Source organism: Epinephelus fuscoguttatus, linkage group LG10 (assembly GCF_011397635.1).
Source record: "Epinephelus fuscoguttatus linkage group LG10, E.fuscoguttatus.final_Chr_v1".
Classification (NCBI taxonomy): domain Eukaryota; kingdom Metazoa; phylum Chordata; class Actinopteri; order Perciformes; family Serranidae; genus Epinephelus; species Epinephelus fuscoguttatus.
In genome coordinates this window covers 33933031-33950703 of record NC_064761.1, presented here as the reverse complement: position 1 = coordinate 33950703, position 17673 = coordinate 33933031, and the positions used below count along the sequence as shown (strand labels likewise).

The 17673-nt window shown below is 41.8% G+C and overlaps 1 protein-coding gene across 1 annotated transcript in view; it reads left to right on the top strand.

Annotated features, from left to right (window-relative positions):
• Positions 1-8568, top strand: part of tm6sf2b (transmembrane 6 superfamily member 2b) — a 29151-nt gene extending 20583 nt beyond the window's left edge. The window contains exons 9-11 of the mRNA XM_049587947.1: positions 3265-3357; positions 7530-7649; positions 8332-8568. Coding sequence (XP_049443904.1) covers positions 3265-3357; positions 7530-7649; positions 8332-8568 — 450 coding nt within the window. The remainder of the gene's footprint in view (positions 1-3264; positions 3358-7529; positions 7650-8331) is intronic.
• Positions 8569-17673: the final 9105 nt, after the last annotated feature.

Genomic DNA, 17673 nt, shown 5'->3' with positions numbered 1-17673 from the left:
AACCTTAGAATGAGACATTTATATCTACATAGGGAGCAGCTCCTCATTCACAGATGGTGTTTCTAAAAGTGAAGGATCCTGGCAGGTCCTTAGGTGGGATTTGACGAGGTAGCATCCTTGAAATCCTTCCTTGACTTTGAGAAACACCTAGAGATTGCCATGTTGTACAGAAGCCCAGAACGGACAAACCAAACACTGGCTCTCAGGAAAGAGCCATTTGTACTTTTGGATTGGTCAACTTAGTAATCAGCTGCTACATGATGAGTGTAGGAAAAATGGATTCTTTAAAGTGAAACTGCTTTATTCAGAAGAAAAGACTTTGCTTGGATAATTCATCTCCAGTAAAAACCTCCTGAACATCTCGATCTTAAGTTATCAGAGACAAAAGGTAAGCACACATTAGCAGGTGCTGCGCCAGCGTTCTCACTACCAGAGGTCACCGAATCACCCTAAATCTTACACACAGGACCTTTAAAGGGTAATGACATTTCAATTGTCTATTTCAACATAATAACTACTATGCTAGGAATATTATTAAATAAAAAGAATAGTTTGACATTTTGGGAAAAGCTTATTTGCTTTCTTGCCAAGAGTTAGATGGAAGGATTGATAGGACTGTTATGTCTGTATGGTTAATGAAGCTACCTTCCACAGTCGGTTAGGTAATCTCAGCTCAGTGGTTCTTAAACTTTTTTTGTGTTAAGGACCCCAGAGTTGATGTACAGTAGGTCTCAGAGCCCTGTTTGATAAGATTTTGCATCAGGGACCTCCATCTGAAAAGATTTTAGTTGTTATAAATGATGAAGACAAGAATTCTATCGCTGTCAACTACAGCTGAGGAGATAACAGTGGAGGAAGTACAACTTAACAGAATAGTCACTATCATGATTCACTTCTCTTCTATAGTGAATTGAATAGGGAAACTAAACTATTTCACATTTTTCTGGGGACCCCTTGGATCCCTTTAAGGACCCCTGGGGGTCCAAAGACCCCAGGTTGAGAAGCACTGGCTTTGCTCAGCCAAAAGATTGAAAACAGAAATAGCTTGAGGGGCTCTAGTCAAACATGAAAATCCTTCCAACACCTCTAAAGTTCATCAATTAACATGTCATATCTTGTTTCTTTAATCCGGATAAAAATCAACATGCAAAAAAGACATGTTGTAGTTTAATTAGTGGGTTGAAGAGGTGGTGATAAGCAGATTTTGTTGTCTTTGGACGGAGCCAGACAGGCTGTTCAGTCTCCAGTTTCTTCACACTTACTGGACAGATATGAAAGTGATATCTATCTTTTCATCTAACTCTCAGCAAGAAAGCGTGCTTCCCAAAACTAATCATTTGACCATGTTCAGTGTATCGTTCTAATTAGCAATTATAATACTGAAAATCCTTGTGTCTATCTGGATGTTCATACTTAATTCATATAGTGTCAGAGAGATGTTTAAATCTGTGTTTTGTTGCAGTAGTAATTTGTAGTGTTGTCAGAATGAATTGCACTTCATGTCACAAATACATCAGAAAGTGTCTTGTTACAAATTACAAATACTATATAACTGGTAAAGAGAAAATGTAGTCAATTAAAATACAAGTAGAGTTGCAATTCAGAAAAATTGTAAATCTTGTCATTTCAAGATAATAATATACATTCTATACAAACATTTTAGGCCTCAATATGAGTCTGACCTTAACCACCCTACATTGAGAAGATGGACTCTGCTTATTTCCCACATCATAGATTTGAAAAGTGGGAGGCTGCGAATTCACTCATTGACCGAATGAGTGAACAGCCATTTGAAAAGCAACCGGGGGAACTGAACAGTCAGTCCACAGTGATGCACTACTTCTTTCAGATGATAATAGCAGATGCCTTTTTCAGGAATGATAAATAGAAGTGCAGTGAAGTCAGTAAATTTCGAAGCTCTCCAACTTTAAAATTAAGTGCAAAAGACAATTTTACCATTACAGCAGAGTATGATGGAGCACAAAATAGTAGAAGAAAAAGAGAAGCACACCCTCCACTTTTGTCCAATACCAACATCAACTTTCCAGGGGATTACAAATGAAATACAATAGTTCACAACAGGCACATTGTTTGACTCGACAGTAACGATCATGTGATTCACATACATGTAATGAAAGACTGTTATTAGGCTAATTGTTGTACAGTCTTTCCTGCAGTTTAAACCTCATGATAAAATGTGTCATATTTGAGAATATAAAGACATATTAAACTAGAGAAGTGCACTCAGTAGAATACAGACCTGCACCAGGGGGTTGCCTGGGTTGACAGAGCTGTGGCAGGTGGAATTGTCCCTCCTGGCTCCCTTACAGTCCAGATGGCAACGAAGATAAATTGGGATTCTTTAAAAATGTTGTATCATGCCCAGCTTTAGTGGATCAAAACATATCAGGTATGGAATTAATCTGTGGATTCTCCGGTTCAGAATGAGACCAGACTTTGCTGTGGATATCAGATTATGAGCCACAAGAAATAGCAAAGTTTGCTGGTGCTTTCCCTGCCTTAGGCTTTCCATGTATTCGCATGGAAGGGCAGGTTTGCTCTCTCTGTCTCAGGCTGTCGGGAGTTTTTTTGCGCGTGAAAGGGCAGAGAGGTGTGCTCTTTCCAGCTTAGGCTTTCAACATAGGCACGGAGAAGGGCAGAGAGGTATGCTCTTTCCAGCTTAGGCTTTCAACATAGGCACGGAGAAGGGCAGAGAGGTATGCTCTTTCCGCTTTAGGCTTTACACGTGGGAGCATGGAAGGGCGGAGAGGTGTGCTTACTCCATCTTAGGCTTTCTGCGTAGTCCTAGGAAAAGCAGAGAGGCCCCAGAACAGAGCCATACCACCAAATGTAATACTACAAATGGAAATAAAGTTTTCTTTGACTAAAGTGGTCTTGATTGAATTATAAATCAACACAACTACAAGATTTCATTGGGCATACAGTCATACATGTGCACACAAAATATTAGGCTGATTGGTCCAGTAGTTTGTGAGATTAGCTGTGGACAGACAGACAGACAGACAGACAGACAGACACACGATCCCCTCCAGGCTTACGCATGGCAGAGATAATAATGTATTGTAACTACTTTAAATACACATGTACAACCTCTTAAAGTATTTTGTTAAATATCACATCTTGGTTTTTTCTTCCAGCAAAATACAAATCACAAGATACTCAAAAGGAATTAAACATATATTTTAAATACATCTATTTGAAATTCTGCCCATCTCTGCCTGTTATTTTGTCCGTCCTCTGTAGGTGGCTCTAGACTCTCCAGTAGAAGCCTGTTCCACCTACCTGCGGCAGTATGAGCCCTACCTGAAGGATCCTGTGGGCTACCCCCGAGTGATGGTGAGTGCTTTTTCCTCTCTCTGTCTCCACACTCAGCCTGTGTTTTAAATAAGCAGCCACATAATGGACCTCTGCTTTCATGGATATCATTCTGAGTGTGCTGGAGGCTTGCCCTTATCTCCTCCACTCTTTTCGCTCGCAGCTGATTACAGAGCCATTTTTCATCATTACAGCAACAATGAGCGAGGGTTGAAAGGCCAGCGCATCTTTGTCTCTCTCTTTCATTTGCGTGAGATGGATAACAGATTATTACTGTGACGGGCGGCGGGTCTGCTTTCCTTTTATTTTCTCCTCCTGACCCTGCTCGGCCGTGGGTTTTGTTGTGTTTTGTTCAGTGTACACAGCTTTGTCAATAGGTTATCCAAAGACCTTGTCAGGGCTGCAGTCCAGTCACAATTGCGAGTCATTGATCAGACAGACGAACCGCATGCTGAGAACTTGATAAGCTAATCCCTCTCCCAAAGCCCCCCATCAGCATCTCACTGGGTGGGAGGAGGGTGTGTGTGCAGCATGTGAAAGTATGTCTTGGGTAGTGGCCTTTGCAAATCTGTGTTTGTGTGTGTGTAGCATAAGCTCCCGGGTGCTTGTGTGCATGTGTGGGTGTGAAGAAATAAAATGAAGTTGCACAGGGTTGCAGTGTTTCTGCAGTGACCGACCTCTTTATTCATTGATGATGATGAACGATATGTGACAGATTACCGTGGCAGCACTAAAAAGACATTTGAACAAAAGACTGAAGGGCATATATGATTGGCTTTCAGGCTTTGGGCCCAACTCATTAGAATTCATCTAGACCTCAGAGCAAGAATGAAAAGAAGCTGTTGAGTGGTATGATTTGAGGTTTTTTTTAAGTGGGAAACCAGCTTTCATGCACCAAATATTTTAAGTTGAAGGTCAAGACAGTCTTTGTAATGACCATTGTGTGGCAGTAGTAGTTTGTGCTGAGTGTGCAAATTTGTGTTTGAAGGACTGCAGAGCTGAGAAGTGGCAAAATGCTCAAGAACAATTTGGAGATACTGATTCAGATTCATTTCAATTTTGTTAGAGCTCATTTTACTTCTTTACATTTCACATTACACAATTGTATATGGCTGCCGTTACACTGCAAATTAAAATGTTACACTCGACAAAGATAAGATTAAAGGTCCCATGTCATACCCATATTTAGGCTCAATCTTATATTTTGTATTTCTACTAGAACATGTTTACATACTTTACTGTTCAAAAAACACATTATTTTTCTCATACTGTCTGCTGAAAGATACCTGTATCCATTCTGCATTTTAGACACTCCATTTTGGCGCCTTTCTGTTTAATCCCCCCTCCTGAGAAAACCCAGCCTGCTCTGATTGGTCAGTGTTTCCGGGTCTTCCATGTCTGCACTCTCAGTGTCTCCACAGCGTCATCACAGCCGAAGGAATGACTGTAACCGCACCGTTTCACGGGAATTACATTGCAAAGCAACAGAGCGTTTCAAATTTGACAACATGAACATCCTAAATTGGTCTCTTTGGGTGCGTTCTTAAATTCAATCTGCCGCTCTACAATAAAATGAGAGTGAAATTTTACTTGAAGGTGTCTACATAAGGGTGACATGACACTGTCATGAACTTGTCATAAACATTATGTGCATGTCATAAACATTTATGACTGCTTTCATTAAGTGTCATTCAATTTTTGTAATGTAAAGTTGACATTGTTTGGGTTGTGTTGATTATGACAACTTGACATTAAAGGGAAATTTCGGTTTATTTCAACCTGTCTCCTATCGTCCTAAATTTGTTTCAAGTGAAGTGACTAGTGACATAAAAATAATAGTTAGCATGTTAGCCATTAGCCTAGATACAGCTGGGGCACATAGTAGCGTCAGACCTATTAAAACGTAAGTGAACGGGCAACCTTCAAGTGCAAAGTTAGTCCACTAAACAAGCTTTTTTTTCCACAAAGACTGCCTCATATTGTTAGGATAACTGTCAGAGAACATATAGAAAACGACATGTAAACGTGTTGTCTACCTTACCGGTGTGGTGCCATGTTTGTTTACCATCTAGCTCTGCTTTCCAAAGCGCGGCTGAAATATATCTCGAGAGCTCTAGATAAAGCCCAGCTGGATACTACTCCAGGTGGAGGTGTCTCGTCCTCGGTCACATCCAGACCTTGAAAATAAGGCTGCAAGCGGTCCCATTCCTTGCAACAGAGGCATTCCTCTTCTGTGGGCACTGGGGCACAGCATTCACAGGTACACCACCAATTTCCAGAGCTACGCAGCCTTGCAGCAGCCATTCCTCCTCTCTCGTCCTCTACCTGTTGTGCCTCTCTCTCTCTCCTCCTCCATTCTTCAATTTCATGAAGCTCTTCGTCAGTGTATTCTGGCTCAAATAAATAAGGGCGGCCATCAAACCCTGCAAAATCAAATTCCTCCTCCACAAAGTCGAAGTCTGGCAAAAAGTCAGCCATTATGCCGTAAATCTTTCATAAAATAAATGAATGAACTTTTCAGGCTACTGTCCGGTTCTGCCCTCCAGCTGTTGCTGCTTGTTCTCGCGACATTTTTGCCGCGCTTTGGAAAGCAGAGCTAGATGGTAAACAAACATGGCACAACACCGGTAAGGTAAGACAACACGTTTACATGTTGTTCTCTATACGTTCTCTGACAGTTATCCTAATGATATGAGGTGGTCTTTGTGGGAAACAAGCTTGTTTAGTGGACTAACTTTGCACTTCTGGTAATGTCATCCTGGTTAATGTCAACTTGTCATTATAAGGACATACCAAACAAATTTAATGTCAACTTGTCATGACAAAGACAACTTCTGGTAATGTCACTTTGATTAATATCAAGTTGTCATAATCAAGACAACCCAAACAATGTCCAGTCATAAACGTTTATGACATGTACATAATGTTCATGACAGGTTTGTGACCGTGTCATGTCATAGTTATGACAGTGTTATGTCACTCTTATGTAGATACCTAAAGTGTTACCGATTTTTTTTCTAAAAAAGCATTCTATTTCTAGATTAATTAACATACGGTTAAGTTAATCACACATTCACTTCAATGGTACACTCCAACAGCACTCTGAATTTTTGTCAGCTTACAGGAAGTAAATTTGGGCCAGAGCTGTTGAGCTGCTCCCTAGTGATGCAATTTCTTTCTTTTTCTTTCTTTTTTTTTTTAAAAAATATATTTTTTGGGGCTTTACTGCCTTTATTTTATAGGACAGCTAAAGCGTGAAACGAGGAGAGAGAAAGATGGAATGACGTGCAGCAAAGGGACGTGGGCTGGAACTGAATTTGCAGCCGCTGCGGCAAGGACACAGCCTTTGTACATGGGGCGCCTGTCCTCTTCCAGATGAGCTCGTAGGCGCCCCTAGTGATGCAATTCCAGTGAAACGGTCTATATAGTACAGTTCTCACATCACCACTTAATGGAAGTCCCGACGGCAGAGTTTCTGAATATGGACCGTATTCATTTCTCTGCGGGCTGAGCGTTTTGATACTTTCACGGTCTTTATATCGCACCCATATCTTCTTTATATTAAAAAACAAAACAAAACATGGAAATCTGACTTTTTACAACATGGGATCTTTCAGGTGATAAAATGGTGCACTGTTAATTGGATGTAGTTGGACCCAGGAACACAGGGACCATATACAACATCAAAACACTGTCTACTTTATTTGATAGAGCAGATAAAGTATAAGGTGATTACATTAACGTATGACACTTACTGCTAATATGTGTTAACTTTTATTTTACTTTTGCTGCAAGTATTTTTCCGCACTGGAAGTGCAGGCAGATTATTCTGAGGGTGTAAGTGTTTGCATTCCACAGTCAAAGCAGCCCTTGTCTGTATTCAGTGAGAGTAGGCGAAGTGCAGTGTAAGCCAGAGGAGAAGGAAGATGTACTGTATTAATTGTCTGCTGGATTGTTGGTCAGGGCCCAACAACAACATAGACTGACAGTGATGGAGAGGAAAGTCCTCCTGCGCTAGGCAATTTTCACTGGATCCAGAGTCCCTGTTTGCTGTAGTATACACCAGCAACTACCTACTGTGCTGTGATTTGCAGTGTATATGTTGGAAGTACAGAGCAAAGTCATTCAAAATGTTGAGGAAAGAGTTTGGAAATTTTCACTTTTGCAAAAATGATCAACTTTTGTTTTTACAGATGCTGCACTTGTTCTTCTACGCACTGCCTCTCTTGGGTGCGTTTGTTTACGGTCTCCTGAAGCCTGGATGCTCATGGATGTCAGACTGGACTGTGTTCCTAGCTGGAGCCATGATCCAGGTAACACCACAAACAGAAAGACGAACAGCCAATATGTGAAACTCTGTTCAGGATACAGGTGTTGCACACTGAGTACAGTTTGTTGCATTACATGAAGTCATTTGGGAAAATTGCTGCCTCTAATTGATTAAAGTCAAATTAAAGTAAAGTTTATTTTCCGTACAAAGAGGCCTGACATGTGCCACTGCAATTAAACTCCTTGTAGCGAGCTCTCATCCTGCTAATAATCACCTGGACCACATTTATCCTTTGAAGTGTATGTTCTGTAATAAACAAGCTGCTGGTGCTTTCTCCCATACTAACCTGACAGAGAGATTAGAGCTATGAACCATGAGGAAGCACTTGATTAAAGCCTTGTTTATAAGCGGCTGCAGATACTCTGTTTTCTAAACAGCCAGCTTTTTAAGTCCGTACATCTCCTGTGCAATCGGCTTATCTTCCCTTTTAGGATCCTGTTCTGTCTGTTTTAATGGTAGACTAATGACTGTGGAAGAGAGACTCAAGATAACTCATCCCCTCCAAATTATTCCTCTGGAGGGTTTGTGGAAAGAAACATCGAGGTTTAAAATGACCTGCCATTAGTGTAAATATAGAACAAAATAGTGGAAGAAAGAACAATATGCAGTGTCAGTATATGACGGTGCAGTCTAACGTCTGTCTTGCTGTCTGTATCTCCTTCCAGTGCCAGTGGGCCCACATTGGAGGGTCCCTCCACCCTCGTACCACAGCTCCATTTCGCATCCCAAATGATGCTTTCTGGTCTGTGCTGGCAGCTAACTTGCTCTACGCAGCTACTCCCATCCTGGTGGCCTTACGGGTTCAAAGTAACCCCTATTTCTTCCTGAAGATCGCCCCCTTTCCCGGGCAAACAGGTCTGCCAAACAGCGAGGAGAAAGATACCAAGTACAAAGATAAATAGTTACTCTTAATTTTCTCTGACCTTTGGAGTTAATTGCGTATCTGATGATTCATGAAAAGCTGTTTTATTTCAAATGCCAAAATACAAGATTATTTTGCTCAACATCTTTGGATTATGTCTTTATTTACATGTTTGCTTCCAACACTTTGATTCCTTATGTCGGGCATAAACACTAAAACAGCTGATTGATCAGTGAAGTTGGTTTGTATAGCAATGTTTTTAGCCATACTAAAAGTAGACAACTATTTTGTAGAGTGCCATAAAAGTTTTTACAGACATTTATGATCCTCTGCAAGCCAATCGCCACAAAAACTGTACATTTCTCCAAACCATGGATACTTTATATTTGCATATTATGTAGTGGATATGTTAAAACTTTACATTTCAACAACAGTGTGGCTAACACATGGTAAGGTTAAGGCTGAGAAAAAAACCCACTTGGTTATGGGTAGGGAAAGATCATGTTTTGTCTTGAAATACCTGGCTTTAGGGGCACAATCCCCGCTGGAAATGCAGCGATGTGTTAGTAAAAAACAACCACTTTTCATGGCAGTATCCCCACTTAAACAATGGTGATGGGACACTAAAAAACAGCCACTTTTGGAAGCTAAAAAGCTGGAGGGAACCCAGCAAAGGGTCCTTGAAGGAAATTTATGTTTGGGGCTCAAAAAGCTGCTGGAAAAACAGCCATGAGTCATTTAAACACACCTAGCCTACATGTGGGGGCTAAAAAGTTGCAGGGAACACAGCAAGAGGTCCCTAAAAAACAACCGCAATTGCTTTTGGGGGCTGAAAAGTCACTTGAAAAAGATCCAGGGGTCACTTCAACACACCCACATTTGGGAGCTAAAATGTTGCAGGAAACTCAGCAGTGGCTCCCGGAAGAAAATGTATGTTTGTGGTCTGAAAGGTTGCTGGAAAAAGTCCCACGGGTCACTTAAACACACGTAGCCTACATCTGGGGTCTAAAAAGCTGTGGGAAACACACGATGTGTCCTTAAATAACACCCAAGTTTTGGAGCTAAAAAGCCTCTCAAAAAAGAGCTGTGGGTCCGTAAAAACCACCCACATGGTGGGTGTCTAAAAAGCCACTTGGAACACAGCAATGACTTGCAAGTGGTTATATTGTTCTCGAACAGTGGTCTGCAGCTTGGCAGGCATCTCGCTCAGGTGTCACACAATCCACTATCCCCTTCATCTCCCCATGACAAAGTCAGCTCATACTACTTTACTTTAGAAAATGATAACCTTTGCACGTATGAAACCACGGTTTGCAGAAACATACAATGCCAACATTTCCCCCGGCATCTGGGCTGTCCCCAGAGGATGAATTCCATTTATGCTGATGATCCTCTGACATTTCCTCTAGTCCCACGATCATGTCCAAAATTTAAATTTGTCCAGTAATAATGTGTCCTTTGGATTATGTCCAAATACATGCAAAACTAATGACATTCCCATCAGCCTCAGCTGTACTTTATGTATTTAGTATTACAGAGCACCCTTCATCAAACGTGTTTGCTGTTCCTTTCAGCCAGTGAACGAGGAAAAAAATGAGTTAAATGAGCATTAAAGCATGTCAGGTTGTAGAAACCTTCTATAACCTTGGGCCTCAAGGACTCTAGCTGATTGCAAATTGATGGCTGAAACAACATGCTGCTGAGATTTCATAGGTCTGTGTGGTGGGTAGGAGCTTTAAAAGTGGGTGAATTGCATCATAAAATGAACATAATCAAGACAAGTAGAAGAAAGTAAAAAGTAAAAATATCTTCTCTATGAACAGAAGTGCACACAGAGCAGAAGAATAAGAGAAATATAAAGGCAAACAGAAGGTATTGTGATTCCAAGGTTAGTGCTCAATAATGTGTGTTATATAATATATATATATATATATATATATATATATATATATATATATATAACCACTCTGCTCTGTGTGCTAATCAGTTCAGTTTTCTCACTCTTTGCAAGTAAAAGTGTTTTATAGTAAATATTTAAAACATCTCGCCTGACACTGGAACCATCTCAATTTATGATTTATTATTTAGCTCTATACTCACACACACTGCACACACACATGCAAATTTATCACCTTTACACTTGTTTCTACACGCCTTTTCCACAAAATCCCCCCCAAAAAAAGCACATGGTTCGGTTTTCCGGGCAGAAGTGGCAGGCTACACGGTATGGCATACAGCAATGATGGTAACTGAATAAATCCCACAGCCATTTGTATGACTGAACCAGAGGAGCCTTAACAACAGTCTCGAGGGGAGCTGATGAAAATACTGCAAAGCATCCCCTGTGCATTCAACCCAACAGCAAAGCGTGTGGCAATTTTCTTCACTGAACCTTGGGAGCATGAATGAATGTGAGAAATTGGGTGTGACTCTTTACGTTACCTGGACTAAAATGCTTTAACACAAACCAGTGAATGACATAACAAGGTCTCTTTTTTCCAGTGAGGCAGAGAGGAGACAAAAGCAGTAGTAAATATAGCAACACCTGCAAACTGTGTGACCTGACGTCTGCCCAAAACTATTATAACTGTAAAAGATGTTGTCTGAGAAGTCTACTGTAGGTAGTGTTTTCTCTCTGTTGATCTTGTTATTTCAACAGTACACATGCAATTTAACACAACTCAATATACCAACAACAAAGATAGAAAGTAGACAATTAGTACCTCCATGACATTGTCTGTCAGAATGCTTCATCTTATCTTCATTCACATTGTTTGCTTACGGATTTCTTAGAAAGATATTAAAGGTTCACTTTGGCATTTTTTAACCTGGACCCTATTTTCCCATGTTTCAGTTTTTTGAAATTGGTCCAGTATTGATAGAGGGGGCAGTTGTGCTCCATCACTGTTCGTCTTGAGTGAGACTTACTGTACATTCCAATACCCACACTACCATACTATATAGTATGCCAGAAAAGATTTAGTGTGTCCCAATACATAGTATGTCAAATGCAGTATGCCACAAATACCAGGATGTTCTACTACATCCAGTACGATTTTGCAGTGTGCAAGCCAGCATGCTTTTCTGGCTATTCTGACAATTCTCTGCACAGCGGACGATACATCACATGAACTGAGCTGCAAACAGCTTGACAGGTGATTGACAGCTATTTAAGGGCTGTCAGAAGTCACAGTGACGGATGACAGCACATTCAAGTAACTGATGACCAGTTGAACAGTAATAAAAGGAATATTGATTGTTTAAGTGGGCATAAATATTACGAACAAGAAGAGGACATATCTATAGAAATAAAAATGACAGAAAATTGCAAATATAATTTCACTGTCGCACATATGATGTGTTCGAATCTACAATCTGTGCAGTTATAACTTTAAAGTTAAACTACTTATATTGCAAAGTAACAACAGCAGATCTCACTGGGTTCATCTCTGTCTCTGACAAACTTGGTGAGTTGCATCTGTTTTATCGTCAAGGCAACGGATATAAAAGCAACAGGGTCAAAGTTCAGGACCGTAATATTGTGATCCCGTAATAGTGGGAGGGAGTGGAGCCTATCCCAGCTGACATTGGGTGAGAGGCAGGGTACACCCTGGACAGGTCACCAGACTATCACAGGGCTGACACATAGAGACAAACAACCATTCACACTCACATTCACACCTACGGACAATTTAGAGTTACCAATTAACCTGCATGTCTTTTGACTGTGGGAGGAAGCTGGAGTACCCAGAGAAAACCCGCACTGACACGAGGAGGGCTTCCCCTTCGTTACAGAGGTACAGGTACAGACATTATTAAAAAGTGTATATTGTTTAAGATATGATATCTTGCAGTATGTTATATATAGAAATGTCCACATGTTAGCCCACACACATGTGAAGCAGACATTGCGGGGGTTTGAGTACGGAGGATGGGAACTTGATAAATCCACACTTGCTATTTCCACTGGAGCCACCACAGATCATTACTCAGAGCTGAGTGGCAAGGATGTGCCAACATGTGCTGCAGAAGGTAATGTATACTTTAACAGCAGCTCTTGTCACTCACTCTCTGTGGTGAACACATGGTGCTGCTGTCTGCTGCCAGCCTATCTCAGTTTTAAAAAAGACAGCTTTTCTTTCTCGGTTTAAGGAGGAAAACAAGACGCGCCTCTGCCATCCTGCATTCTGTCTGATCCCGTGTGCCCAAATTGCGAGCGTTTCATCCCTTCTCCACTTACATTCCTTGATCCTGTTTGTTTCTTTTCTGCTGAGTGATGCTGCTGTGTGCTCACTCTGTGTGGGTGGCCCAGTAAGAAAGTCTGCCGCCGCTCTCATCATTGTCTTTAACAAAGACATCAAATGATCGACTTAGGGTTTTTGTTTGCATAAACAAACACACTGAAATGACCACCAGGCAGTGTGTAAGAGGTTTCCTTGGCATTTTAGTAGAAGAAAGACTGCAGAGTCTATTGTCAAGGCTGTGAGGACTGTTCTCAGTGTGAAAAGCAAATGACTGACACAATAAAAAGCAGATTATCAGCACACAATGCGATGTAGTTGACAAACACTGAATCCATCAGCCAGACCTTCTAAATAACATGCTTTGGATGCAGTTCAGTCATTTAAATGAACATGCAGTGTTCTCCTGACAGAGATAAAGGGGGTTATTTATGTGGATAGATAAAGCTTTTTAAAACAGCAGTGTAACCCTTGTCTCCATCCGTACCCCATCAATAACAGTGGCCCACTCATAAGTAATTATCCCTTGTACTTCGCTGAGCAATAGGCCAACAGACAGACAGAGGCAGACTCATTTAATTCACTCTCCCTCAGCAGCTTTTTCATGCTGAAGTGTGGCATCGCCCCTGCTTGCACATGCTAGCAGTGCATTCTGTGTGTGTGTGACAGAGGCTTTAAATCAAATGTGGCTGCTCCAAACAGCTCTGTAAGCCCATGATGGGAGTCACAGGGGGATCTCTGCTGCAGATGTCTGCTCGGCTGTGCAGACGGGCCCCGGAGAGCCGGGGCTCTGAAAAACACAGCTGAACAATTCACACTGCAGTGATGGAAGAGGTACCACTTCATCATGACACGTCTTTTCAATCAGTGCCTTAATGAATGCATGACATCGCTTCACTTAAAGCTTTAATGCGTGACAGTCACGAGGGTCCACATTAATAAATAAGTATCTATTCTATCCATCTATCTTGGAGTATCTAAACAGCTATAGGATCTTTTGACCTGTGGAGTCACATGAGCTCAAAACCACTTGTAAAAGGTGAGTAATTGTGTCTGACCTGTGATTCTGGTTGGTCACTGGTATTTTCTCTCATTTAAACCCATACTCTACTGAACAAAAGGGGGCAACCAGGCTGGAGTACCAACTGGGCAACTGCTCTATGACCCCATACCCTCAGAAGGGGCTCCCCAGGTTCACTGTGTGTTTGGTTTGTGACTATGCACCACAGTTTTACAAAATCAACAGAGGTGATAAGGGTCGACGTACAGCTCATTTATGCTCAACGTTAAATACGGATCTGGATACGGACGGAGCCTTCTGTCCGTGCTCTGCGTTCATTTCGTCCGTATTTCTGCACGTTTCCATAAAGCTTACGGATACGGGTCAAACGGAGCAGTACCACCGGGAACCGTGGGAGCAGTGTTGCTGTCACTACCCGATACGTAGCTCTAGTGAGACACAAAGAAGAAATAACAATTCAATTTCTCTCATCGGCAGTACTTGAGAAAAGAATTCTCCGTCCTCCAGTCGAGATGTATTTAACGGCCTCACCGACCACTGCCTCCTACAACGCTGCCTCTGTTTTTGTCTTTTATGCAAGAGGTACATTATCAATATCTCCTCCACCGTCGGCATGTTTGTTTTTGTCATAAACTTTTGACGCTGGGGTGCCTCCTGGTGGATGGCGCATGGAAGTATGTGGGCAGTGACGGTAACATCGTTTGAAACGGACATATACATTTTCGTACGTAAAGGGAGCATAAATGAGCCCTTAAAGGGACAGTGTCATATATTAATTCAGGAAGGACCCAAATGCAGAGCAGCAGGCAGGTTGAAGGTTTCACAAAAAAGTGAGCCTTAATAAAGCTGATAAAAACACCCATAACTAAAATGAAAATCAACAGAGGTTTAACACGAAGGACTCAGGGAAACAAGAGCAAGAGCACAAGACATTAGGCAGGAAATGGAGCAGGGGACAACACCAGGAAGTGAAAAGGAACAACGGGAAACACACAGGTATACGCACAGAAAACTAATCACAAGGACGAGACACAGCTGGAGTAGGTGGACACGGTCAAAAGGAGGGAAATGGGGATTGGCTAACAGCAAAGGTGTGGTGGGGAACACCAAGCAAACAAGACTAATACAGACAGGTGTAAAGGGAAGACTCTGGGAACAGGGAAGGACTAACGATACAGGTGTGACAGAAAACAGGTGGGAAAACACACAAAGACAGGAAGTAAAACCAGGCATGACACATGAGGAGAGAATCTACAAAATAAAACAGGAAACAGATTAAACATGAATGAATAATATGAAACAAAGAAGAACACAGAGAGAAAACCCCAAAACAAAGTCAAAAACCCTGGATCGTGACGGACAGTACACAGTTTTCCTCCTACTATTTATAGCACTCTCCATATTGGAACTACATGGCTCCCCACTTGTGGAACTCAAAGTGCCAATAAATAAATAAATATATAAATGCAAAAAAACTGAAAAACTCAACAGTAATGTCTCGTTCCAGATGTCATGACCTGGTTACTCAAGATAATCCACAGACCTTGTTGTGAGCAGTTTTAAATGGGAAGTATTTTCTTTCTGCCAAACTACACCTGCGCAGAAGGAAGTGTGCATCTACTGCTAGCTCACCTAGCACCACTGAGCTAGCTAACATTACGGCTCAGCTGTCGTAAAATGGACAGAGCATTCGCAACAGCTGACTTTCACCCGCACACAAAGGGCTGGCAAAAAGACAGACTTGATTTTACTCCAACGAATCGTGGGACCCACAGTTTATTCTTTGCCAGCTCAATTCCATTGCAGTCCTCTGGATGCATGTTTCCCTCTGCGCAGTGATGCGGATGGTGGGTGTGGTTCTGCAGAAAGAAAATAGTTCCTACATGAAACTGCTCACAACAAGGTCTGTGGATCATTGTGAGAAAATGGGTCATGATTTTTGGAAATCAAGTATTTTTTTGGCACTTTGAGCTCCACAAGCTGAGTACCACCTAACTCAATTATATTTGAGAGAAGGCAGACATCTCTACAGCCGGCATCTCCAGTACCAAAACAATCTTGATTGTTTAATAGCAATATGGGTAAGAGGAGAAATATGTATTCTTGATTGTAGGGTGAACTATTCCTTCAATCTTGCGGTCTTTTAGAGAACTAGCTTTGATCTTCATAATTTAAGTTTATATCGGCCTCAAATGGTGCACGTTCCTAAACATATTTGTGGAATATGTTTGCTTGAGATGAAGACAGAATACATAACACAAGAGAGAGTTGGTGGTAGTGATAAGGGGGTTTAAATGAGCCATCTTTGCCCCAGGATCTGCTCTAGTTGGCTACATGACTCTCTGCAATCAGTACCCACTTAATTCCATCCAGTACGCTGAGTTTGGGGCGCTGCTAGGCCATGTCATCTCTGATAACAGCCCAGTGATGGCAGGGTCGGCAGCTGGAATCAGGCCAGCTGATTTGGCCCGATTCTGGGACGTTAATCATGCTAAGTGTCAGCCGAGTCGGGCAACCAGACCTGGTCAGGCTAATTTCAACCGGTAATTTTGGCTACCTCGGTACATGTAGGTGTTACACATACACTTAGAAATGACACTGTCTTACATCTAGTGGTCTGCAACACATCAGCAGGCAGTGAGCATGTGTTTCACATTGAACCACTTGGAGCTGCATTCATTTTTATGCACTGCACAAACACCAAATAGTCAATCCGTCCCTGTAACAATCCTTTCTCCTTGATTTTGTTTGAACAACTAGACCTTTACATCCTGAAAATTCACTCCACTGAATCACTGCTGATAGACATTTCTTGCCTGTGGTTATTCTCAGTTCATTTTTTTGTGCATTTCATTAGAGAAAATTACCTCCCTCCGAGGTAACAGGTAATCCTAGAAAAACCCTCAGTGCTACAGCAATATTAGAACAAAGTTGCCTGGAAGGTATTTCTCAACTTGTAATAGATTTGTAGGAGGATAATCTTTCTCTGCTCGGCTCTGAGGTCCCTTAACTGGAGCAGCTCTCATGCAAAAGCCTTGTTGAAATCCTACAGATGCAGGGCAGAGAATGGTTTTGCTAATTTTAGAGTAACCAATGCATCATTTAAGATGACGTTAACTAACACAACAAATCAGCTGTTAATGTATTTGGAAGCAGCCTGCTGCAGGCTCAAGCCGGGAAGCAAGTTGTCTGTGTTAATATTGACCTCGAATTTCTCACTTTGACAAAGCATCGCTTAATCGTCAACAGTTTTTCCCCCCTTTTCCTTGTGAGCTGCGTCTCATGCTGATAGGTCTGCGATGCTCCAGGGAGAGCCCCGGCAGATGTCTCCAACTCTGGGAGCTTCTCTCTCAGTGATCCCACACAGGACTGCAGTAACTCAAGCAGCTGCACAGCAGATGACAGGTCCACTTCCTTGTTCTACAAGATACTGCGAGTCAACTTGAATCTCAGCAGCAGAGTGCAATAATGAAGCCATCAGTGCGGTTTCCTTTTTTTTCCTCTAAAGTTTAACACAAAGTGCAGCCGCCTAATGCTGAGTGTCCTGTCTCCTCTCATTGTCGGCTGCTATCATCTCAAGGGCCCTCTCTTATTTCGCGGTCATTGTCATGGAAGGCTCTCGTACAGTCTGCACCACATGCCCATATGGTGCTTGAGAGACTTCAGTGTCAGACATGTCATGCTGCTCTTTAACACCTTATTCCATTGGTGAGTACATGAAGAGCAAAAAGCACGAAAGGTTAAAGAAACTCCAAAATTTGATGAATGGGCTGCACAAAGAGAATCATTTTCTTTACACATTCTGGTTTCACATCATTGACCTGAACCTTTTCATGTCAAGGACCCCTCAACTGATACACATTAGGTCATAGAACCCCTTTTG